Here is a 26,618-nt window from a genome sequence, read left to right as displayed (position 1 = left end):
ACAAATTAGATGGATGGATGGATGGATGGATGGATGGATGGATGGATGGATGGATGGATGGATGGATGGATGGATGGATGGATGGATGGATGGATGGATGGATGGATGGATGGATGGATGGATGGATGGATGGATGGATGGATGGATGGATGGATGGATGGATATTGGATGGATGGATGGATGGATGGATGGATGGATGGATGGATGGATGGATGGATGGATGGATGGATGGGTGGGTGGGTGGGTGGGTGGGTGGATGGATGGATGGATGGATGGATGGATGGAGAGATGGATGGAGAGATGGATGGAGAGATGGAGGGAGGGAGGGAGGGATGGGTGGGTGGGTGGATGGATGGATGGATGGATGGATGGATGGATGGATGGATGGATGGATGGATGGATGGGTGGATGGATGGATGGATGGATGGATGGATGGATGGGTGGATGGGTGGGTGGGTGGATGGATGGGTGGATGGGTGGGTGGATGGGTGGGTGGGTGGGTGGGTGGGTGGGTAGAGGACCTAGCCGTAACTACTGCATGTAGATAGATAGATAGATAGATAGAAAGAAAGAAAGAAAGAAAGAAAGAAAGAAAGAAAGAAAGAAAGAAAGAAAGAAAGAAAGAAAGAAAGAAAGAAACTCTTTGATGTCCAGCTACATTCTGTTAAACTCTCCCTCCAAAGGGGGACGGGTTGGTCGAATGGAGCCACTCAATATGGGTTCTGTCTTTTCCTTTCCCCGTAGCTTTGCCGAAGTCATGGAGAGCCAGCTCAAACTGCAAGTCCTGGACACTCTGCTTGCCTACTATGCTGGAGCCGGACTCGTAGCGATAGGGGTCATGTTAGTTCTCTCCAGCTTCCTCGCTCTGGGATTTGTCGGAACGTTTTTGGGTAAGTCTAACGTCGGATGTGAATTTCTTCTGCAGCCAGAAGGGGCAGCAGTCTTCCAAGGTGGGTGTTTTCTTGAGGGGGACCATCATCCAATTTGACAAAGATCTATTCTGGTAACCTAGATGGTTTTCATTGCTTTGAGGACAGAAGTGTTGGGAAATTGTGTGTGTGGTGTTGTGAATGCCTTTCTTTTGCTAGGAAAATGTGGGTGGGAAAGAAAACATTGGCAAGGAAGGTATGATTTGCAGGACAACTTCTGCCAAACACCAGAGCGTCCCATGCAGTGATGTCTGGCGTGCACCGGAAATGACATGGCTGTGATGTCAGGCTGCCTCTCAGGCCTCGAACCCTGAAGCAATAAACAGACTCTGTATTGTTGATCAGCAGGGTTTATTGATCGGCATTGAAGCACCCAGCTGGACAAAGCCCGTTCTGGCGAACCTGGCTTTTGCTATCCCCTTTATTCCAATGTTAGTCCCCCCTCCCATTTCCCCAAGAAAGGGTTAGTTTGTAGCTGAGGCGCCCCAAGGTTGGCAACGGATGGAGGTAGCCACCTGGCATCCTGCCCCCACAAGATAAATGAAACAGTCCCAGCTGTCATGAGACCAAAGTGTCAGGGGAAAGGCTAGTTATCTACTCAGTGTGTGAAGCCATAAAGTAAACGATCAAGGAAAGAATGCCCCAGAATGGCAGTGGTAACATAGCAGGCTTGTAGCAATTCTACTGAGTTAGGAATTCATCTTAGTCACCTAAATACATTCCCCATGACGCTAGCCCAGGGGTCCCCAAACTTTTTAAACAGGGGGCCAGTTCACTGTCCCTCAGACTGTTGGAGGGCCGGACTAAAAAAAAACTATGAACAAATTCCTATGCACAAATGATTGTAAAATGTTTGATTTCACCTTTCAACCTTTCTGTCCATGGTCTATTTTTAGAACTAGCTGACCAAAAGTATATCCAAGTACAGGGTGGGCTCCCAAATATTGAATTTAGGAGGCTGTGGGAATACCTTCCCCGTAAAAAAAAAAAAGCAAGAACTTTTCCCAATGAAGCATTCCATCCTAACCCAGGATTAGGTATCTTCCTGGGTTCTTTCCTCCTAGCAGCCAATGACGATTGTGAAACAGGCTGATACCAATGAGAATGAGGAACAGACAAGCCTGAGAGCAACACATGGAGTAGCCCCTGAGGAGGAAAGAGGAGGCGGAGCAGGCGTTGCCACATGAAAGAGTTTCCAACTCTGGGTCAGAGAGATTAGGTGGAGATTTGGGGGGTGCCATCATGTAACTGCAATCAACAGCCGTTGAGGCCGGTTCCTCCTCTCCCTCGAGCCCCCACTGCACATGAATGGAGCCATCGCCACCATGCCTGGCGGGCCGGATAAATGCCTTCAAGGGGGGGGAGCCACATTTTGGCCCCAGACCCATAAGTTAGGGACCTAAGCTCTTCTTGCTTCTGGTTACGTCCCTGCAAATCCTCCCCCATCAGTGTGTGTGTGTATTTTGATAAAATTCTCTCTCTCTCTCTCTCTCTCTCTCTCTCTCACTCACTCACTCACTCACTCACTCTCTCTCTCTCTCTCTCTCTCTCTCTCTATATATATATATATATATAAACAAAACAATCAAGCATAAGCAAAACAAAATAAGCAAACCAAACAAAATAATAATATATATATATATATATATATATATATATATATATATATGCAATCTGTCTGTCTGTCTGTCTGTCTGTCTGTCTGTCTGTCTGTCTGTCTGGTGGAGGGTTGGAAATATCAATCTACCTGCCTACCCACCCCACCCCACCCCACCCACCCCACCCCACCCCACCTACCTACCTACCTGCCTACCTGCCTGCCTGCCTACCTACCTACCTACCTACCTACCTACCTACCTACCTACCTACCTACCTACCTACCTACCTACCTACCTACCATCTATCATCTATCATCTAGCTAGCTGTTTATATTTGCATTATAATAAAATCAAACATAGTAATCTTGTGAAACTTTCATGCCTCTGCTATTCATCCAGTTTCCCAACATACGCCCAGGGACTTCTGATTTATTTAATGTCTAAAAGAGGTTCAGAAAAGGGGAAGGGTGGGGATGGAGAAATATGGGATGACACTGGGCTGATCTTTTGACATCAGAGTGTTTCCTGACGAGCTGAATCATCCCGGCCTGGATGACAGGTTTGCTGTTGGAAGCAAAAACAGGTGAGTCAGGATCGCAGGCACATTTTTCTCCCTCCGCGGTGCTTATGCGGCGCTTTACAGTTGTGTTGTTTACTCATGCGAGTGCCAGGCATTTTTGCCATCCATGACAAGAATTGAATCATCGCCTACCGTAGTGATGTAGATGTCAGGGTTAGGGTTAGGAGGGGCGGCGGTGTGCCGTTGCGCTCCATTCTGGGACAGCGTAGGTGGTGTGGAAACTCCCAGTGGAAAATGTTAGAAGCATTTAGGGCTTCCAATAAATAAATAAATAAATAAATAGATAGATAGATAGATAGATAGATAGATAGATAGATAGATAGATAGATAGATAGATAGATAGATAGATAGATAGATAGATAGATAGATAGATAGATAGATAGATAGATAGATAGATAGATAGATAGATAGAAACAATAGTCCCCCCCCCTCCAAAAAAAATGAGCTGGTTCGTGTTCGACCTCTAGAGTTTGGAGGCACCTTAAAGGCTAACAAAGTTTGTTTCAACAAAAACTTTGGTGAGCCAGATCTTCGTTCAATACGCAAAAAGTTCATCTGCTGGACAGATGTGTTTAGTTTTTAGATTCTTTAAGGGATGTGAATTCATTGTAAATAGTGGTGCCAAGCCCCTGCCAGAACCGGGAAATTGCTTGCCCCTAACCTCCATCCCGGATACTGATCAGGTGGCTGATAGGAGTACTTACTGACAGTGGGGGTAGACCTAGCCCAGTTTGGAACTGGTAATGTGGCAGTGTCACTTCTGACACACACCAGAAGAAACGGTGTCACCCACAATGAACACTCTGGTATTGGGTCAAAAACTCTATAGTTTCTACCATAGAGTTCTTGCCCGAATACCCGAGTGTCCAATGCGATGATGTCACTTCTGGTGCATGCTGTGATACTGAGGTAGGCGTCCTCTCTGTCCCTCCCTCCCACCAGTTGCCGGGCAAGCCTGATTGTGACTCAGTGGCAAACCTGTATAAATACCCTCACATTAACGTGAAGGTATCTTACAGTCTTCACTTCCCCCACTTCACATGCTGTGGTTTCTGATGTCTGTTTTGAATGGCTGCTAGTATACTGGCAGAGTTGGGGAAGTAATCTGGATATTCCCATGAGAAGTTGTTTTCTGAGCCCTTTAGGGGTAGGGTGGGGTGTAAATATAAAAAAATAAATAAAATAAAGTGTGCTGCCATAGCAGGACTGGGGAAAGCATTAGCTTGAGGTCTTCTGACAGCCCAGAAAACTTTAGGATACAAAAACTAACTTACAGGCAGAAAGGAAAAATGGCAGGTTTCTGGGGAAAACACGTCACATTCCATGCATGCAGAAGAGGAGACAGAATGCACTAGAGCGCCTCCAAGAGTTCAGATGGACTCATGACGCCCTGTGATAGTATGTATGTTATTTCAAATGTTTCACCCTTCCCCTCGCAAAAGATAAGAAATATTTTCATCCATGGAATCGGGCAGGGTAGGAGACCTGCGGTACCGATCCATCAAGACCTCTAGCTGAGCTGATGGAACATGGGATCCACCATTCCTCCCTCCTCTTTTGGGAGGGTTTTAATAACGGTTTTATCGCTGGACGCCATTTTATTGTACTGGCCGTATGTATTTTTACTTGGTTTTTAAAGTTTATAATTAACGGAGCCTGCGTTATTTATTCTATCCTGCATTTGTTTATTTGCTCCATCTGTTCTGGCTGTTTCTGTTGTGAAGTTATGTTGTGCACCGCCCAGAGCCCTCTGGGGATAGGGCGGTATATAAAACCAAATAACAAAGAATTAAATAAAAACATGGCGGCTGGCTTCGAATCAAGCAAATCAACTTTCTCTTTGAGGGGCCAGTTCAAAATGTCCAGCAACTGCTGAGTATGTTGACGCTCTTTAATGTAGGTTAAACGGTTGCTGGGGACAGTGAAATCGCTCGTACTAAGCCTATGCGCGCCCAATTTCTTTCACAGTTCAAGTTGATTTGACACCAGTCGGATATCTTCACTTTGAGCTCATGTAGGCCATTTTCTTTCTTGAGCGCGGCCTAGTTTTTCCCCCTCAGCCGGTGGGACGGCACCCCCAGTATTTCCTCTTCATTGTTCACCTATAAGTGGAGCTATGGGGTTCAGCACTCCTGGGAATCCTGTTCTCTTTGTTGCTTCGTTTTTCGCTAAGTTCCTTGGCCTAATTTTCTGCCGCTCTTTGCAGCGGATACGAGCTTCGAAGGAAGCAATGAGGTTTTCGGTGCAGGGGACAGGGAAGAGAGGAAAAGAGGGCAGGCGAGCCAACCTGCTTCAAGTCGAGAGCTTGTTCTGTTTTCCATTGCTGGCAGGTTGAATAACCACGAATGGAGCTTGAATCTTCGTGCCATGAAATGAGAATTCTGTTTGGGGTGCGTTGGCTTTCTCTACAGGAAGGATAGGACAGGGCGTATTGGGGGTGGGGTGGCCCTCTACATCAAAGAGAGCATAGTGTCACATAAAATAGACAATGCAGGGGGAGCTGATTCCTCTACAGAAGCACTGTGGATATCAATACCAGGGGGTGCAGCACAGTTTAACTTATTAGGAATATATTATCGTCCCCTGACCAAAGCACAAGAGGGATTCTGAGATGGAAAAAAGAAATTAGAGGCCAACAAGAAACAAAATGTAAATTGGTAATGAAGTGATTTTAACTATCCCCATATAAACTGGAAGAAATGCATGTTCGGGTCATAGTAAGGAGAGAACATTCCTGGATATGCTAAATGACTGTGGCTTAGAGCAGATGGTTGTAGAAGACCAACCAGGGAGAGGTGATCCCTAGATCTAATTCTATGTGGGACCCAGGACCTGATGCTGAGGGAAGTCCCAGGGTGTTGTTGAGCCGATAGGAACAGCGACCACAATGCTGTCAGATTCAGTATCTCTGCATGCGAACAAGTGACAACTACTAATGTGAAGTACATTTGCCTTCAGAAAGGAAATTTCTCAAAGATGAGGGGATAGTGCATGAGAGAAGCTGAAAAGGAAAATCAAGAGAGTCAAAATGTCCAAGATGCTTGGAGGTTATTTAAAAACTACAGTGTTAAAAGCTCAAGCTGGAAAGTGTTCCACAAGGTTAGGAAGGAGGCGGTACCCAGTCCAAAGAAAGCCACCATGGTTAACAAAGGGAGGTTAGGGAAATTATTAGGAAAAAAAAGATGTCTTTTAGAAAATGGAAGTCCAACTTAACTGATAGAAGAATACCAGAAGGAGATAGATAGATAGATAGATAGATAGATAGATAGATAGATAGAAACAATAGTCCCCCCCCCTCCAAAAAAAATGAGCTGGTTCGTGTTCGACCTCTAGAGTTTGGAGGCACCTTAAAGGCTAACAAAGTTAGTTTCAACAAAAACTTTGGTGAGCCAGATCTTCGTTCAATACGCAAAAAGTTCATCTGCTGGACAGATGTGTTTAGTTTTTAGATTCTTTAAGGGATGTGAATTCATTGTAAATAGTGGTGCCAAGCCCCTGCCAGAACCGGGAAATTGCTTGCCCCTAGCCGCCATCCCGGATACTGATCAGGTGGCTGATAGGAGTACTTACTGACAGTGGGGGTAGACCTAGCCCAGTTTGGAACTGGTAATGTGGCAGTGTCACTTCTGACACACACCAGAAGAAACGGTGTCACCCACAATGATCACTCTGGTATTGGGTCAAAAACTCTATAGTTTCTACCATAGAGTTCTTGCCCGAATACCCGAGTGTCCAATGCGATGATGTCACTTCTGGTGCATGCTGTGATACGGAGGTAGGCGTCCTCTCTGTCCCTCCCTCCCACCAGTTGCCGGGCAAGCCTGATTGTGACTCAGTGGCAAACCTGTATAAATATCCTCACATTAACGTGAAGGTATCTTACAGTCTTCACTTCCCCCACTTCACATGCTGTGGTTTCTGATGTCTGTTTTGAATGGCTGCTAGTATACTGGCAGAGTTGGGGAAGTAATCTGGATATCCCCATGAGAAGTTGTTTTCTGAGCCCTTTAGGGGTAGGGTGGGGTGTAAATATAAAAAAAATAAAAATAAAGTGTGCTGCCATAGCAGGACTGGGGAAAGCATTAGCTTGAGGTCTTCTGACAGCCCAGAAAACTTTAGGATACAAAAACTAACTTACAGGCAGAAAGGAAAAATCGCAGGTTTCTGGGGAAAACACGTCACATTCCATGCATGCAGAAGAGGAGACAGAATGCACTAGAGCGCCTCCAAGAGTTCAGATGGACTCATGACGCCCTGTGATAGTATGTATGTTATTTCAAATGTTTCACCCTTCCCCTCGCAAAAGATAAGAAATATTTTCATCCATGGAATCGGGCAGGGTAGGAGACCTGCGGTACCGATCCATCAAGACCTCTAGCTGAGCTGATGGAACATGGGATCCACCATTCCTCCCTCCTCTTTTGGGAGGGTTTTAATAAGGGTTTTATCGCTGGACGCCATTTTATTGTACTGACCGCTGTATTTTAACGGGTTTTTTAAAGTTTATAATTAACGGAGCCTGCGTTATTTATTCTATCCTGCATTTGTTTATTTGCTCCATCTGTTCTGGCTGTTTCTGTTGTGAAGTTATGTTGTGCACCGCCCAGAGCCCTCTGGGGATAGGGCGGTATATAAAACCAAATAACAAAGAATTAAATAAAAACATGGCGGCTGGCTTCGAATCAAGCAAATCAACTTTCTCTTTGAAAGGGGACGGTTAAAATGTCCAGCAACTGCTGAGTATGTTGACTCTTTAATGTAGGTTAAACGGTTGCTGGGGACAGTGAAATCGCTCGTACTAAGCCTATGCGCGCCCAATTTCTTTCACAGTTCAAGTTGATTTGACACCAGTCGGATATCTTCACTTTGAGCTCATGTAGGCCATTTTCTTTCTTGAGCGCGGCCTAGTTTTTCCCCCTCAGCCGGTGGGACGGCACCCCCAGTATTTCCTCTTCATTGTTCACCTACAATTGGAGCTATGGGGTTCAGCACTCCTGGGAATCCTGTTCTCTTTGTTGCTTCGTTTTTCGCTAAGTTCCTTGGCCTAATTTTCTGCCGCTCTTTGCAGCGGATACGAGCTTCGAAGGAAGCAATGAGGTTTTCGGTGCAGGGGACAGGGAAGAGAGGAAAAGAGGGCAGGCGAGCCAACCTGCTTCAAGTCGAGAGCTTGTTCTGTTTCCGTACTGGCAACCGTTGAATAACACGAATGGAAACGAGATCTTCGTGCCATGGCGAAATTCTGTTTGGGTGCGTTGGCTTTTCTCCTCAGTTGGTTTAAGGGACAGGCGGTCAACTCTGGGAAAGGTTTATGCAGCATCCTCCACGCTTCCTTGGTGGGGCTGGATGGATCCAGGGGAAATTTCATGCCACAGCGTAATTCCGTTCTTGTGCGTTGTCTTTTCTCCTCAGTAAGTTGAAGGAATAGCTTGTCCACTCTGGTTCTGAGGCAATTGGGAAAGGTTTATGGGCCCTTCCTTTGTGGGGCTGGATGGAACCAGGGGACAGGATCCAATCGGTAGCTATGGGGAGAATGAGGCGAGTTGCCAACTTCTAGGAACACTCCTAGAATTACCATGTATCTCCAGACCATTGGAAGTTTGATTGGCTGAGTACCTTTTAAAATTATTTCTTTGGCAGAAAGGATCTTCCTTGCAAAACTGAAGGTGTGGCAGCCATTTTGTGGCTTCATCCACAATGCTGCATCAGGATCCAAAAGGTACCCACACGTTCAAAAATCTGGGGACTCCTAGGTCAGGGTGTTGGGACTAGGGTCATGGAGACCTAGATTCAAAACCTCACTTGCTATGACACTGATTGGATAACTTTGGGCCGGTCAGTCTCTCTTAGGGCTGTGGGGAGGAGAAGACAGAGAAGGGGAGAACGCAAACATTGCCCAGAGCTCCTCAGAAGATGGATTGAATGCGCTGAAGAAATAAACATTACACTGCACAAGGGCAAATTTGCCCATGGGGTTGTGGTGGGATTCAGCCGGTTTGCACCACTTCGGCAGAACCGGTTGTTAAAACGGTGCTTGTAAACAACCGGTTGTTAAATTATTTGAATCCCACCACCGGAACCAGTTGTTAAATTATTTCAATCCCACCACTGGGTGTCAACCTCTTGTTTCCTTCTTTTCAAAACCCGATGAAGAGTTCGATGCAGCCCAGAGCTCGCGTAAGACTTTGTGGCTGTTCTGTCCGTTCTAATAAAGGAACATGCCTCCCTTTCCCCCTCGCTCTCCTGCTAATGGATCGACCCAGCTTCCTGCAATTTTTGGAAGAACAAAGCAAGCGACCGGCTTTTTCTTCCTGCTTATTCCACCCTCTCGCCCATGCCTTGATATGACTTCAAAAGAACCATAAATAATGCTCTGGAATGCAGAAAATAATACAGGATCCATAGTGCCCAGAGAACGTGCTCAACCACGCCACCAACATGAGCAGCGGAATTAAAAGGACGATAATTGGGTAGGGAAGAAAAGGGCAATTTCCTTGCCACAAAGTGGAATAATGGAGTGTTCATTGAGAGCGTAGGAAATCTCTAGCCATGTCAACTGCCTGTCATTCGGGCAGCGTTTTGCGTCAGTCGGCCTGTAAGGAACCAGGGTGACCATTGTGGTTTCTTGGTTCTTGTCACGGGTGCCAACAATCCTCCAGAATGTCGTATCCTACATCAGAAGACCCCCGATTAATCAGACTAGCGAAGATCCATCCTGTCCAACAACAGGGCAAGGAAGCTGAGGCCTTTCTCTGAGGCTGAGGGTTAGGGCATGGAATCCAGACCTTTTACCATTTTGGTTGCCCTCCTCTGGACCCATCCTAGTTTGTCAATATCCTTCTTGAATTGTGATACGCAGAACTGGCCACAGTATCCCAGATGAGGTTCGACCTAGACACCATACTCCTGTTGATTCTACCAAGAATTGCATTGGCTTTTTTGGCTGCTGCATCACACTGCTGGCTCATGTTCAGCTTGTGGCCTACCAAATCACGTGTACTGTTGCAAACCAGGTGTCCCCCTTCCTGTATCCCTGCATTGCATTTTTTTTGCCCAAGTGTGGTATCTTGCATTTACCTCTGTTGAAATTCAGTTTGTAAGTTTTGGCCCAGCTCTCTAATTTGTCTGGGTCATTTTGAATTCAGACCCTGTCCTCTGGGGTATAAGCTACCCCTCTGAATTTGATGTCATCTGCCAATTGACTTAGCATGCCCTGTATCCTATCATCCAAGTCATCAATCAAAATATTGAATTTGAAAATACTGAATTTGAAAAAATATTTGAAAATAAATAAATGCACGTGGTTTCCATCTTCATGCCCAAGTAATTCTAGCAACCGATGATAAATACCGGAAGACTGTTTCCTCTGTCTCCTTGTCTGTGAAGCCCAACCGATATAACTCAGGTTTAAACCGTATTTTCAGTTTAAAAAACTTTTTACACTTCATTGTGCTCGCTTCGCGAGAATATATTTGCTTTTTCACATAACCCGAGTATGAGGTCGATTGTAATAGCAGAGTCAAAGTGACAATTTATTGGTTGTAGCTCCTACTTCCTGAGATCAAAATGATTGTTTGAAGAAGACAGACATTCTAAGCAAGAATAAATACAGATGGGAACGTTGGGGGACCCTTCTTTCTGGCGTTGCAGTGTGGAGCTGTTGAGTTAAAGATCCCAAAGAGGTTTTGATGCCTGAAACTGCTGCAGAAATTGCCGTGTTTCCAAGACTTATGTAACCCAACCAGCTCAGCCCTTTGTTTTCCTACCCCCTGAAAGGCAGAAGTCCGCCCGCCTTCTCTGCAAGGTTAAGTGCCGAACGGCAATTGACATTAGCAAAGTGGTTTTTTTTCGCAAACACGGTTCTGAAAGGCTCCACGGGATGAATTCGAGTGCTGCCGATCATTGCCACGACGCCCGGGGTCGGAATTGCAATTTCCTCCGCCTCGAGCAGCGTGTCTCCCTCCCCTTCCCCAAAAACTATTTGAATTCCCAAGAACTGTCAGGCCTGGTCTGATTTTGTCCCCCCGGGCAATTGCCACCAGCACTTAAGTGGGATAATGGCCCAGCGGATAAGAAGTTTTCCTGGCTAGAGGAATTGTTTGCTGTCGCCTAGCAAAAGCCGGGACAGCACGCTGACTCATGCTTTTGTGAGCGTTGCGGGGTTTGTTCGCTCCTGTTGGAATGCGGCAAGAGACCCCCAGACCTGCTTGTTTCGCCAGGTTTATGTCACCGGCTTTGTGTCAAGACAAGCAAGGCCTAGCAGATTACTTTTCCCAATTTCAGACACAACAGGATTCTCCTACACTGACCAGTTGGTGCACTTTCCGTCCTGGCTGTTAGAGTGTCGGCCCAGAACTGGGAAGGCTTGTGTTTGAATCTGTTTGGGCATCCCCTCCCCATTTTCCACAGGAAGGCAGCTGATTGGCTCCTGGTGATTTGATTTGCAGATTTTGTGTTATGTTTGTGTTGTGACCCACCCTGAACCCTGCGGGGATAGGGTGGGATATGAATGAAATAAAATAAAAATAAATAATTTTTTTAAAAAAATGTCATTTTGGCAGTCGCGGCCACCCCAGCCCCACGGTTTTTGCTGTGCAACTTGATTTAAGCTGTTGCCGCCATTTTGTGGCTGGCTCCTCCTCTTTGGTCAGCCATTTTATAGCTGTGCTCGCAACTCTGTATCCAAATTCTGAAGATGCTCGAAGGCTGAAAAGGGTTGGGGACACTTGGCTTTGAGCTTGGTTTGTGTTGGGGGAGGGGATTCTGTTTTGAATCTCAAGTCCACACGAAGCTTATTACTTTATAAAAGAAGTGGAAGCTTTGTATTATAAATACGAAAGGAAGAGAAAGCATTGTGTCTGTCTAGGCTAGGATGGCGAGAGATTGCAGAGAGCGCATCTTGCCTTTGGGGCAGTTAGAAAAAGAGGCCGGAAGAGAGGAGAGTTGGCCGGAAGAAGGGAAGTCCTGAAAGCAGCATTCTGGGTAAATAAGAACAGTACAGGAAATGACCTATCTAGGCCTGTCTCCTCTCCTGCCTCCTCGGAAATCAGGTTTGTTGTGTACAAAGGAACACTGCACATTTTTATACTTCCAACAAGTTCTGCCAATGAACTCCGCCTGGATACATGCAAATTTGCGTCACACCTTCCCCCGTAAAGTAGACAAAATATATACTCCACCGCCCAATCACTCCTCCCTGTGTCAAGAGGGAAACACACCTTGCCATGAAATGCCTCTGACAATGCCAACCATCGATGTAGGAGAAATGACCAGATTCCGGCCACCCAGCCCAGAAAACCCACAAGTCCCTGACCAACCGTGCTTCCGTCTTGTCTGGATTAAGCCTCGGTTTGTCATTTCCCACCAGCCCCTCACCTGACTCTGCCAGGTTCCCTTGTAACGCACCTTGTCTTGACCTATTATTTGTGTAGGCTCCCCCCCCCACCCCTGTCATTATTCTGCCTTAACCCTTGACAACAACAAGAGCTGCAATGTGTGTAAATAAATACACAAGCGCGTCAGTTTCTGGCGTGGGTCTCTCCAGCATTGTGTCACCTGCTCAGTAATTTTCCTTTTCCTGGATTAGGCTGACCTTTTGAGGTATTGTGTGAGGTATCCAGCACCCCTTGCTAGCTGGCAACAGTTTATCTGTGGATTTATCTGTAAAGGGACCAGCGGGAGGGTATTTATGAAAGGGTCCTGTTCGAGAAATCTGTTCCAAAGAAGGAAGAAAACAAAGGAACAGAGCCATCCGTTGGCATTCCTGAGGTCGCAGGCTGGTCGTTCGCCAGACTTCTTCAATCTCTCAAGCATCAGAATGAAAACGAAACAAAGGACCCACGCACCCTTCTGAAAGGCCAAGCTGGTCCAGAATAAGCTAGGCCAGTGATGGCGAACCTTTTCGAGACCGAGTGCCCAAACTGCAACCTCAAACCCACTTATTTATCACAAAGTGCCAACACGGCAATTTAACCTGAATACTGAGGTTTTAGTTTAGAAAAAATGGTTGGCTCAGAGGTGTGCGTTACTTGGGAGTAAGCTTGGTGGTAGTTGTTGGCTTTGCTTTGAAGCAACCATGCAACTCTTTGAACAGGTGAATCACGACCCTAGGAGGGTTTACTCAGAAGCAAGCCCCATTGCCAGCAACTGAGCTTACTCCCAGGTAAAGGATCACACTTTAGTTCTTCGTATAAAAATCAGTGGGGTTTAACAGCACTTAACAGAGTTACCTACACTGCTTCCCCAAAACTAGGTTTTAGGTTTAATGCTAATAATCAAACCCAGTGGCCCAGGCCAGCCTAGATGTGTGTGGGGTGGTGGTGATTCCCCCCCCACATGACAAACTCTGTTTGCATGTGCCCACGGAGAGGGCTCTGAGTGCCACCTCTGGCACCCGTGCCATAGGTTCGCCACCACTGAGCTAGACAATGTTCGCTTTGGCCAGAGCGAATGCCGAATATCCGCAGTATTGGGTGCAAAAGTGATAACAAAGTACAGGAGGTTGTAAATTCTTTGCAACTAGAGACTTTCCCCCTTAGATAGACATGGTGAATCTGTGGCGATCAGTGTAGATAAAAGACCCTCCCTGGAGGGGTGTGTCTGAAAAAATAGAACCTGGGGTGGGGTTATGCAAATGAAGGGCGGGGTATCTTCTCATTGGCCATTTATGCATGTGCTACTTACTGAAGAGTGGTCGATGCTCAGACTTTGCTTTGCAGAGGGGTTTCCCTGTTTACACCGTGCTCCCCCCCCCCCCCCGGTGGCTTTTTGTTTCCCTATCCAAACGGATCTGCCATTTTGCCCAGCATTTTGCCTCTTTCTTGTTGGCTTGCAACCTCCATTTTAGAAGGTTATCTGCTGCCTTGCGGGGGGGGGGGGCACCTTTTTTATCAATAGTTTGCAGAAGCATAGAGTTTTTCAGGAGGAGAGGCCTGGTCAATTTCACTGGGTTTACCAATTTCACTGGGTTTACCAGTAAAATAGACTTTAGCAATAGATTATAAATGCGGAACATTTTTTTTTAGAAAGAAGTCAGTGGGGGAAACTCCCAAACCTTCTGATCATCCTGAAATGATGGCCAGTAGTGTGGGAGAAACTACTGTGGTGAAGGAAAATGGGGAGCAGCGAGAAAATCTGGGGAAGCGGTAGCGCACGGGAATCTCCTTTGCTTTCCCCGCGAAGGGAGACAAAAAGTTGCATATAAAAAGGTTTTGAAAAGTGCAGGGATTCTCAGATCTGACAGCAGCGGGAGCACCAAAGAGGGAAAACGAGTGCAAAACCAAGAATCAAACCCGATGGGAATGTGCACTTACAGTGAAGGAGACCACACCTGCCTACAGGCGTGGCTCCCATTGACCTCCAGGGGACAGAGTGGATAGGCAAAAGTTTGGGACGCAGGTATAACTAAATCCCCAGAGACAGCAGACATGCATAGCGTACCTTGCCATGGCCTTTAGCTTTCTCCAGGGCAAGCAAAGGGCTGACCCTCGCTTGTTTTACAAAAGTGAAAGGCTGTACCAAGGCATAAATAACCTGCAGATTTTGCAATTAGGCATTCATGGATTACAGGAAACAGGATTAGGCAAAGTAGCCACAGCTCTCTCTGACCCCAGGGCTCAGAAAGAAAATAATTCCTATTCAGACATTTGCTCCTGATCTCAATCGCCTGGAAGTCGGCTGTAATTCTAGGCCAATGATGGCGAACCTATGGCACGGCTGCCAGAGGTGGCACTTGGAGCCCTCTTTGTGGGCACGCGCACACAGAGTTTGTCACACACACACACACCCACACACATCTAGGCTGGCCTGGGCCACTGAGCATGACGTGTGCGCACCGGGGTGAGCAGGGAGGACTCAGCTGGCGGGTCTGGTGCCTGTGCTCCAGTTGGCTGCTGCTCCCGGGGGGGTGGGGGCGGGCACAGAGGAGGCAGAGATGCTAGAGAGGCACAGAGCGGTGCACGTGGGACTTGCTGGGGGCTAGAGCAGGCTGGCCCCTGCTCAAGCGGGTGGGACGAAGGAAGAGGGAGCCAACTGTTTTTTTTCTAAACTAAAACCTCAGCATTCAGGTTAAATTGCCGGGTTGGCACTTTGCAATAAATAAGTGGTGTTTTGGTTGCAATTTGGGCACTCGGTCCCAAAAAGGTTCGCCATCACTGTTCTAGGCAATCCCCTTGCCCTACCTGGAGGCTGGTAATCGTTGTCAACCTGTGGAAATGTTTGAGGAGCCCTCCTATTTCACTGCTAAATATAAAGCCCAGAGACGCTGTGAGATTCTCCTCACAGACGCTAAGTATTATCTATCTTGTGTTTCTGTGCATCCTTTGCCCCTAACCCTCACGTCTGCATTCATTCTAGGAGATTACTTCGGAATCCTCATGGAGGCTAAAGTGACCTGTTTCCCGTTCAGTGTATTGGACAACCCAATGTATTGGGGAAGCACGATTATCTACCTTGGATGGGCCATCATGTGAGTTCTGGGGATTACACAGCCTTTATTATCTCTTTGGGTCTCTCCGACCAGCTCCTCAGGGTCTCTGGTCTCTCCTGAGGCCGTCGCAAAACTTTTAGTCCGAGAAATGTTATTTGAATTCCAGCAAAGCCCCTTTGAATCCTCATGTTTTATTTGTTTACTGCATTCGTTCCCCAAAATAACTCATAGCACTGGTCCTCAACCCCTGCGAGGTTGGTTTTGAACTTTTAACAGCCGTTCATCCAATGGTGGCAATTCTTGTGTTTCCCAATATCTGGCTATCACTGTTCCACCTGCTGTGGTTAAATAATAAAGGAGTGTCTTGTGTCTTTGTAGTATAGTACCGTTAGAGTCCCAGATCGATAAAAGACACAGGTCGTTTCTCAAACTTGTAAATGGGCATCATTTTCTGATTCTGTTACAATACAGGCATAAGGCCTGTTTTGGATGGGGCCGAACTCACTGCCGTCACGGTGACATCTGAAATTCAAGGCTGTTTCCGTTTGCCGCATCAGAACATATGACCTCGGGAAAGGGACCCGCATCCCGTATCGGGTTTCCTAGCCTTTAGCATAACATCTAAAAAAACTCTCGGAGGGAGGAAATCTTCCACTGTGCTCTTCACGGTGCTGCAGACTCTCAAGTTGGAAAGGTTTGGAGACCTTGGTTGCTCTTGAGACTGTGTACGTAACTGTACCAAACAGAAATGTTCTTTGTTTTTTATCCTTTGGGGTGTGAGTTTATATTGCTTGCAAGTCACTTTTCCGATACGTCGTCTGGACTAAAACACATCACGACAGAAAGTGGTGCTTAAAAAGCCACGGCAACTTTTTAAAATTGTCAGAATAAAGTGCAGTTGTTGTTGTTTTTTAAAACCCATGGCTTCTCTTTATTTAGAAAAAGTAGTGCAGTGGTTAAGAGCAGGTGGGTTCTAATCTGGAGAACCAGGTTTGATTCCTCACTCCTCCACCTGAGTGTCGGAGACTTATCTGGTGAACCAGATGTGTTTCTGCACTCCTACATTCCTGCTGGGTGGCCTTGGGCTAGTCACAGTTCTCTCAGAACTCTCTCAGCCCCACCTGCTTCACAAGGTGTCTGTCATGGGGAGAGGAAGAGAAAGGAGCTTGTAAGCCACCTTGAGTCTCCTTGTAGGAGAGAAAGATGGGATGTAAATCCAAACTCTTCTTTCCAGAGAACCTGCTAGATGCAGCATAGAAAGTCAGGTATGATAAAACAAAGCCCGCTTAAAAGTAGTTAAAATGAGCACACTTTTTAAAAATCCACCCATTTCAACCTGGCAAGAGCATAAAAGCAGTTTAGCAGTCTAAAATGAGCAAGGTAAAACAGTCCTTGAGCTAGACGCAGATGATTAAAAGGTTTTTAAAAGAGGGAATCCCTTGGCTGGAAGCCTAGATTTAAAAAATCATACGTTGCCTAGTATTTTGACACTATACTCCTATTGATACAGCCCCAAATCACATTGGCCTTCTTGGCTGCAACATCACACTTCTGACTCATGTTTAGTTTATGGTCTACTAAAACTCCCTGATCCCTTTCGCATGTAGTGTTGTCAAGCCAGGTGTCCCCCATCCTATATCTGTGCATTTCAATTTTTTTTCTGCCTAAGTGGAGTATCTTCCATTTATCTCTGTTGAAACTGATTTTGTTTGTTTTGGCCCAGCTCTCTAATCTGTCCAGGTCATTTTGAATTCTGACTTTGTCCTCTGGGGTATTAGCTACCCCTCCTAATTTGTTGTCATCTGCAAATTTGATTAGCGTGCCCTTTATTCCATCATCCAAGTTGTTAATTAAAAAAATATTGAATAGCATTGGCCCAGGACAGATCCCTGTGTTTTCCCTCCCATCCTCAAAATCTTGTAGATATCGTTGTGCATGCAGAGTTTGCTACACCGTTGGTTCCTGGTGTATATGCATATTGATAGAAACACTACCATACAGCAATTGTGCTGTCCTTGTGTGTATGAATCAAGATTGTGTGTGTGTGTGGTGTTTTACCAGCTCCCAGGACTGCAGCTGAAATGCCGCACAGAACGCATCTTGATGCATTCATACCTAAGACTCCACCAATTGCTTTTTTGTGCTGTTTGGGTCCAAACTTGCCCAACAGAAAAACCATTGAAGGGTTTGAAAGCACGGAAAGCCGTGGGAAATTGCACGAGCTCGAATTCTGCAATTAAATTTAGAAACTGTCCTAGATGAACCGGAGTCACGGGTGAGTGAAATGCTGGGTCTGTCAGACTTTCAGCCTGATAAAGAAACGGAATGGAAAATGCCTTCATCCGTGAAGATAACGTACAGTTTCGGAAACAACAGATACTCTTTCGTGCAAGCTGTTTATGGGACTGTTTTGTTTTTCGGGGCTAATTACAAAAACACAGCTTGGGTGGCTAAAATGGCTGTATGGCCCCTTCTGACCCTGTGATTCTATGATTATGACATTTTAAGCTGCTCTGGGGAGGGAAAAAAGGAGTGAAACTCTGTGCCCAGATCCCAACATTATAGCTCTTTGTCTTAGACGGATCTAAATGTTACATTTCCCTTGTGGGAAGTGAGTTCCCACAGAGGGAAATGTCTGGGTTTTTTAAAAAAAGTTTCTTTGTGGCTGTTTACATGTGCCTGAACATTTGGAATTCTGTCGAGGGTGTCTGGGGTATTGTTCTATTCCCATCCATCACAACCTCTGGCTTTACATGCACAAAGAGACTGAATTTCGAAGGACTGCGAGGAAACCGGAGCTGAGAAGTCCTCCACGCAAAAGAGTCCAGATGACACATGATAAATCTTTCCCCACATTGTTAGCATCCCCGTCCCGCTCTCATTGTTTTGCTCTGGGATTTGTCGGGAGCGGTCGCAGCGGCTTTGACACCGAGACAACCCAGAGGATTTTGCTTGACATGATTGAATTTTCCTCTGCACCCTGAGGACTCGTATTCAGCAACGCCAAGCAATAATAATGAGGGGAAACAGTTCCGTTCTTATGGACTCCAGCCTTAAATCCTCTCCCCCCCCTTCCCCCTATCTGCACAACACAACCCTTACAAGGTAGACTGAGCTAAGTGGGGGGATATCATTGAAGTCTATAAAATTATGCATTGGGTAGAAAATGTCGACAAAGAGAAATTCTTTCTCACAGTACTAAAACCAGGGGGCCTGCATTGTAAATGCTGCGGGGAAGAGTTAGGACTAATAAAAGGAAACATTTCTTCACGCAACGCGGGATTGGTGTTTGGAATATGCTGCCATAGGAGGTGGTGATGGCCACTAACCTGGATAGCTTTCAAAGGGGCTTGGACAGATTTATGGAGAAGTCGATCTATGGCTCCCAATCTTGATCCTCCTTGATCTGAGATTGCAAATGCCTTAACAGACCAGGTGCTCAGGAGCAGCAGCAGCAGCAGCAGAAGGCCATTGCTTTCACATCCTGCCTGTGAGCTCCCAAAGGCACCTGGTGGGCCACTGCGAGGAGCAGAGTGCTGGACTAGGTGGACTCTGGTCTGATCCAGCAGGCTAGTTCTTATGTTCTTCTTATGTTCTTAAGTGGCCCCAGATCCCCTACCAAGCTTCAAGGGCATGAACGGGGATTCGAACCTGGATCTCCCAGATACTCTTTATTCTACACTTGGGTCTCCCAAAAACTAACCCAGTGCTCTAAACACTGTCCCACACTGGCTCCATGAGGTGGGAACAGGTGATAATTTTTTACAGGTGATTCAACCAGCAGCCGTCCTCCCTTTATGACAAGCACCGTGGTGCGATCTAGCAGCTCGCTTCATATTTTCATGGAACAATTGCAGCATTTGGGGGGAAAACCAAAGATTTTCTTAAAGGTTCCAACTGACAGCGAAGGTCCGAGTCACAAAGATTATATTTTGAAAATCTTAGTCAGCCTAGTTTTCCGAATGGAGTCACCTCTGCGTGACCCATAAAATGAGCAATCTCAGAACGGCCTCTTCCCCATCTTTTGTTATCTCAGTTCTCATTTTGGATCAGCGTTTAACCCAGATACTCTCGCATCTGCGATTTGACCTTATTATCGATCCCCGAGCATCCGTCTTCCTGTGTCTTCCGCATTGTGTATGCCTGCTTGCCATCGCAACCGTAATCTTCCCCGCTAAGCATTGGTCTGACATCATCCCTTTTGTCTTGGACGCTGTGACCCATTTTGGAACGGCCAGCTCAGCCTGAGGTGGGGGGCAGGGATGGATACGAGGCCCCATTTTCATCCGAACAAAGCGGGGTTCTGACACAAACCATTGCGGCCAACTGGGCACGGCTCAGAGGAAAAGATGCATCATACTCAGAAAGACCCGCAAGCCATCTAAAGCACTGAGGAGAAAGTCGCTCCAGTTTTATTCGGTGGGTTTTTAGTTCAGGTTGGACAGGGGGTGTCTCCGGAACGATGTTGGCCTTCATTGGAAGTTGGCATTTGTAGAGCGAAAGTTAACTTAGTCGTATGGCGTGGAGGGAGAGCAGATGGTGAAATAGATAAGGATGTTGTTTAACAATCAAGAAAGGTCTAATACATTGTGCCCATTCAATGCTGGCTCAGTCAAAATGTCATGCCCCCACAGAGGCTTTTGTTATTTCCCCATTAAGATTTAGTTTCCCCATAGTTAGCCAGGGTTTAGTTCATTGTTAAGTCTTCTAAGGGAGGGTATCTTCGTTAGCCCCTGTCCCTTTAAGACATTTCCCAATAGGCAATTCCCTCTTTACCCAGCAGTCCCCTGTTTTAGTTCTAGCTAGTCAGTCAGAGTGAGGTGCCAAGGGTAGTTGGAGACTGGAATATTCGTGACGTACATTTCAGTATATGGTGGTCCATAGAGCGCAAGTTAAGTTTAACAGCAGTTAGAACTAGACAAAGACTGAAAGGACTGAAAGGAAGCAAGACACTGTGGACTTTCTTGAAAGCAGCCAAGAGAAGACACAGTCTACAGCTTCAAACCTGCTCAAGACAAGCAAGTACTCTGATTAAATAGACCCAAGGAAGGAGTTAGGGTCTTGATTCTCTCCAGTAATAAACCTGTTGTTGAACTGTTGAACGTGGCTTGTGTCTCCCCCACTCTGTCCTAGCCACATACAGGGCACCAAAAACAGATTCACTTGGGGAGGCAGAAGACGAAACTTTGGCCCACCAAGTGCTATACTGTCCCAGATTCAAAGAAATCAGATCCGAGTATGTGACTCTTATTCTCAACTGATCTCCCCGATCTATTTAGACTACACTACTTGCTGAATAATCCAGATCCTTCCTTCTGTGTGATAGTGGCGGACTTCCTCTTGGGAATGATCAAAAGCCTGCAGCAATTTTTTTTACTTAACATTTTATTCTCTGCTCTGTGTATTCATGGGGGGTTTTTTTGGCCAGTTTTATCTCGCTGTATTTATTTTATGGTTGACTATGCCGATAAAGGCTTGATCGATAAGGAGGATGTCAGAGGCAGAGGAAAACAGGGAACACAAGATATCCTAGAGACCCTCGCTGGCTGTTGTCTGGGCAAAGATTTTGATCAGAAAGAGCAAAGAGGAGCCCTTAGGTTGCTAAATGGAGACAGGAGGGACCACTGGGACAATGCTACGGTGGCTCAGTGGCAGGGCACCTGCTTTGATGCACAAAATACCAGATTCTATCCCCCGAAATTCCAGCCGAAAAAACCAGGAAGTAGATGACATAGAAGTTGTCAGGACCCTGGACAGCGCCTACCCGTCAGTGTGCCTCTCTGGCCTCCATAGGCTGAGGCTCTGATTTGGTGGGAGAGAGTTCCATTTGGGGTGAAGACATTAGCCCAGTGGAGGTCCTGGCCCCGGGTTTTGTATGCAGGAGGTCTCGGGTTCGATTCCCCGGCATCTCCAGGTTGAAAGGGTCTCTGGTACCAGGTGGTGGGAACGATTTTGCTCTCCACGAGACCCCGAAGAGACGGAGATGAGCTAAGCTAGATGGGCAGGGTTGGGATCCTTTTCATGTGTTTACATGACCTGGGAGGAGAACGGTGATTCTTCCTCTGTGCTTAAGAAGAAGAAGAGTTTGGATTTATATCCCCCCTTTCTCTCCTGCAGGAGACTCAAAGGGGCTGACAATCTCCTTGCCCTACCCCTGTGAGGTGGGTGGGGCTGAGAGAGCTCCAAGAAGCTGTGACTAGCCCAAGGTCACCCAGCTGGCGTGTGTGGGAGTGCACAGGCTAATCTGAATTCCCCAGATAAGCCTCCACAGCTCAGGCGGCAGAGCTGGGAATCAAACCCGGTTCCTCCAGGTTAGATACATGAGCTCTTAACCTCCTACGCCACTGCTGCTCCTAAGGGCACACTACAACGAACGCGGGGTGCTAATTCAATATCTGGAGCAGGGTCTTCCAGAGATTGATAGCAACCCAGCGTGGTGTGGTGGTTAAGAGTGGCGAACAATAATATGGAGAGCTGGGTTCGATCCCCCCCCCCACTTCGCCACACGAATTTAGTGAATCGCCTTTGGTTCCCCGCTCCTCCACATGAAGCCTGCTGGGTGACTTTGGGCTATGCACAATTCTCCAAAATTCTCCCAGCCCTATCTACCTCACAAGGTGTCTGTTGAGAGGAGGGGAAGGGAGAGGAGCGTGTAAGCCACTTTGAGCCTCCTTTTGGTCGAGAAAAGCGTGGTATAAATCCAAAATCCTTCTATTTACATCATACGACAGCTGAGGAAAGGGAAAGACCGTGATGAGGCCAACACAGTTATTTTCTTTGTAGAGACAGGACAGGGAAACCTGGGAGAGGTGCCCCAGAGGAGGAAGCTGGGAACGGATTTGTATGGAAACTGATCCCACCCACCTGCCTTCCCTTGACATTGCGCCCCCCACCTCACCTGGAAGGAGCCCTCACCTGGCCTGCATTTCAGTCCAAATTCAGCCACCTTTTGCCGACCAACATGACTCTCAGATAGTAGCAAGTTCAGCTCTTCAGCCACCTCAACACAAACCGATCTTGTAATTTCATCCCCTGTTTTCGTGGCCCCTCGAGGAGGGGAATGACAAAGTAGGTCAGGCGGCCATTTTTCCCGAGTGACCGGCTTCCTTTGGCAAACAAAGGCGGCCAAAAAGGAGAAAGAACTCAGCACGATGCTGTAATTTTCAGTGTCGTTTGCAGGTTTATCCCGCCTGCTACGGCCTCCTAACCCAGTGACTCAGTTGCGTCTTACGCAAGTCGGACTTTTCTCCCAGCACAGTGGCACAAAACCCACTTATCTTCTCTTGTGTTTTCTTCTGTCCTCTGAAAACCAGGCTTGCAAGTCCAGCCGGCCTCCTGCTGACAGCCGTTGTGGCTTTGTGCTACACAATCGCTTTGCGGTTCGAAGGGTGAGTCAGTTTCGGTTCTCAGTGAGCAACAAATACTCCCCCCCCTGCAGTTGTGGAGAACTGTGTCAAGAACTGGGTCTAATGAACCTGTTGTGTGTGTGTTTCCCCACCACCGGCTGCGTCCAAAGATGGCTGCACCGTTTGTCATGGGACAGTCTGTTCAGACAGTGGAGGGCTTCTAAAAGTGGTTTCTTTACAGCAGGGGTCTCCAACCTTTTCACTTTTGGAATTCTGACACAGTTTGGTGGGCAGAGCTCCAAAATGGCTGCCTCAGGAGGCGGAGCCTGCCACAAAATGGCGGCCATGGCTTACCTTCAGTCACACAGGGAAGATCTTTGTTCTGTGGCAGTGGCAGCAGCCAATGCGGCGCCTTCAAAAATTGTCACAGCCAATCAGAAGCCTTGCTGGGCAAATGCTCTGTTTTGCTCCACATGCTCAGGGGCATAATGCCCATTGGGCAGGGTGGGCATCAAAATGCAGGGTTCGTTTTTGGGTATTTTTAGTGGTTTTCAATTTTTGGCCTGCAGGGGGTGCAGTTTTTAGGCTAGCGGCACCAAAATTTCAGCATATCATCAGGAGACTGTCCTTATGCTACCCCCCCCTCCCCAGATTTGGTGAGGTTTGGTTCAGGGAGTCCAAAGTTGTTTCCAATGGGAGCTAATAGGAGATGGGGGCTACAGTTTTGAGGGTCCATAACTTTGGCCCCCCTGAACCAAACTGCACCAAACCTAGGGGGTATCATCAGGGCAGTCTCCTGATGAGACCCTGAAAGTTTTGAGACTGTTCCTTCAGAAATGTGCCCCCCCCAGCCTGCAACTCCCATTGACAGCAGTACAGAAAACTCAATGCAGAACAAAGATTCTTGGGCAAATTTCTGGGATGTTCCTGCATGGGGCGCATTTTTTGGATGTATCAGCACCAAAATTTCAGGGTATCATCTGGAGACTGTCATGATGGCCCCTCCCAGGTTTGGTGCAGTTTGGTTCCGGGGGTCCAAAGTTATTGGACCCTCAAAAGGGTAGCCCCCATCTCCTTAGCAAAGAATGCTGATACACATCAATAGGGTTTAAAATCCTTTCCATTCACCCCATCCCCTTCAGGGTGCTGTGAGTTTTGCACGGCTGTTTTTTCCTTGTTCTCATTTGCTGTTCAGGTGGCAGAAAACTCATCTCCCTGTCCTTCCTCCTAAAAAATGTGTCCCTTCCCCGACCCACCCTGCCCCCTTCCCGAATTCCAGGCCGTTCACCGAAGAAATCTATCGCCAGAAAGAAGCCAGGAGCAAGTAGCTACAGAAGGGCCAGAAGTTCTGGGGGAACAAAGAACAGGGTGGTTTGGAAGAACGAACCCAACCTGCTGTGGCCGGAGCAACCAAGCGAGAACATTCAGCGGGATATGAAAGTTCGGACTGACTTTTAATTACGCTTTGCCCAAACTTTTCAAAAGTTCCTTTGAGATGGAGTGTTGAGGGGGGGGGGAGGACTTTGACGCTCCGCACACCCTCCCACGGACGCCAGGCAGGTGGCCTTTGGCACGGGGAGTCGGCCTCCACCTCTCCCTTTCAGGGGGTTCCATTAAGTGCAGAGGTTTGAACGGGCTGATTACAGGCTTGGAAAATGTAAAATAAAAGGCACAGCAGGGAGGAGCATTGAGCGTTTTTATGTGGCTACATGCACACGGAGGAAAAGCACGAAAATGACAGTGAATGCATGCGCCTTGAAGGGGAGCGAGAAGGCACCAGAGGACATGTGCCCAGCGCAGACATTGGCGGATTGCAATTGCCGTTGTCTAGATGGTGTGGGTTAAATGTGGACAAAGTTTCTTCAGGCTGTAAAAAATTCTTCTACCTTTCTTCCATCTCCTCCTCCTCCTCCTTCAGATATACATTCTTCTGCTTTCTTTTTTTACTTCTCCTCCTTCTCCTGCCACACATTTTCCTCCTCCTCCTCCTCCTCCTCCTCCTCCTCCTCCTCCTCTGAACCGTTGGGAGGCAGAGTTTTGGCTGGGTTGCTGGGGCACGTGTATATTGGAGACCTCAAAAGCCAAGTTTTACGGCACACACAAGTCTAGGCTTTTTCCTGTCGTGTTTTCTGTGTTTTGCCTTAAAATTTCCACATGTGTCTCTCTCTCTTCCCCCGCCTGGGCAGGCTCAGTGATCCAACCCATCAAAAATTGCCTTTGGGTATCAAACAACATCCACCAATTTAGATGCCAGCCAAAAAAATACCATCCACCACCAACTTTCTTTCCCATTGACTTTACTCCTGTTGCCAGCGGTTTGACCTCTGCCCTTTTCTGCCTGCCCCAGTTATCTTGAACGCCATTGGCTGCTCTGCTTGTATGTCACCGCAGGGTTTTGCAGCCTCCAACTGCCATTGGCTTAGCTGCTGTGATGTCACAGAGAGTCTGGAGTTCCCTACATCAGAAAACTGAATGGAAAATGCAGAGTGCAGGGTAGGGTAACCCAGAGGTGTACTGGCCTAAATGCCGAGGACTTCTAAAGCCGCACCACAGCCTTAATTTACAAAGGCAAACTTACAAGTCCTGGATGAACAACCAGCAAATCCAGATCGAGAAGTCCTGGACAACCAAACACTATTGTGGTGTGACCTCAGCCAAAACCTTGACCTTGACCTGCTTTTCACGTTTTTCACATTTGTGTTACACGTTTTGCACGTTTGCCCAAAACCAGTGCCAATAATGTTTCCTGCGGCCCACTTTTCAGAGAATGCCTTTATCTGTGCCTGTGATAGTACTGCCTCCTCCTTTCATTCCAGAGCGACAACAATATTTCTACAGCACTTTTGGGAACGGGAGAACCATCCGGGCCGTTCTCAGGAACTGGACTGTCTTTGTTTTTCTTCTAAGCAGACTGGAGCCTTTGTTTTCTCTCCCTGGCGTTTTAAGAACCAGTGGCTTTCCAGGAGCCATGCTCAGATTTCTTGCCACTCCGGCATCTCAACCTCAGTCGAGTATCCCTTTCCCATTGTCTTATTCTTTGAACAAGCTCCCATAGCAACGTCTGGGAGGCAGTCACGTTCGATCCACCGCTGCTCTAATACTGTGCATTTTGTACATTTTAGTTTTCTGAACTAGCTCCGGTATTCTGGTTAGATCCCCGACGTATGCTCGATGTATCGGCCAAATCTGAACCAGATTAACCATTATGTTAAGCCCACTAGGACACACCGTCCCGGTCAGATTTGAACTCACTTACGCACACTTGTCTGATTTATTTTTACTATGCACCTTAAGGTATTAAACATTGAATGCACGTGTTTTAAAAAATAAACCATAAAACCATCCCCCAGAAGTCCAGTTTTATTAATGTTGTTTTCCCCTTGTGACAGGTTGCTGTTTTCCATTGCAGCCTTCCTGTGAGATGGTTACACACCGAAACTCAAAAATATATTGCATTTGTTCAACCAATGTACGTCAGAGTCTACTTGGTGTGTGGTAACCTGTAACGTTTTGCTTCCAGTGGCTGTCAAGAGATTTCAAGATTTTTCATGTTCTCTCATGCAAAGCTGCAGCCAGACCAAGGCCCCTCCCACACATGCAGAATAATGCACCAAACGCTACTTATTTGCTGGGCACCTGATCTTCAGTCTCTTCTGGGCCGAAGCTGATTGAGCATTACTTGGAAATGACCACAGTGGTGGTTTGGCGTCCAACGTCCTCTGATCTTTGGTTCCCAAGGAA

At 47.0% G+C, this 26,618-nt stretch overlaps 1 protein-coding gene across 1 annotated transcript in view; it reads left to right on the top strand.

Moving 5' to 3' along the window:
* PEMT (phosphatidylethanolamine N-methyltransferase) overlaps positions 1-26,221 on the top strand; it is a 60,937-nt gene extending 34,716 nt beyond the window's left edge. Inside the window, exons 4-7 of the mRNA XM_048495493.1 lie at positions 745-890; positions 15,459-15,570; positions 22,845-22,919; positions 24,157-26,221. Of these exons, the coding sequence (XP_048351450.1) occupies positions 745-890; positions 15,459-15,570; positions 22,845-22,919; positions 24,157-24,205 (382 nt within the window). The 3' untranslated portion in view covers positions 24,206-26,221. The remainder of the gene's footprint in view (positions 1-744; positions 891-15,458; positions 15,571-22,844; positions 22,920-24,156) is intronic.
* Positions 26,222-26,618: the final 397 nt, after the last annotated feature.

Source organism: Sphaerodactylus townsendi, linkage group LG04 (genome assembly GCF_021028975.2).
Source record: "Sphaerodactylus townsendi isolate TG3544 linkage group LG04, MPM_Stown_v2.3, whole genome shotgun sequence".
Lineage (NCBI taxonomy): Eukaryota > Metazoa > Chordata > Lepidosauria > Squamata > Sphaerodactylidae > Sphaerodactylus > Sphaerodactylus townsendi.
The sequence above is the reverse complement of the archived record's forward strand: the minus strand, read 5'-3'. Positions and strand labels throughout refer to the sequence as shown.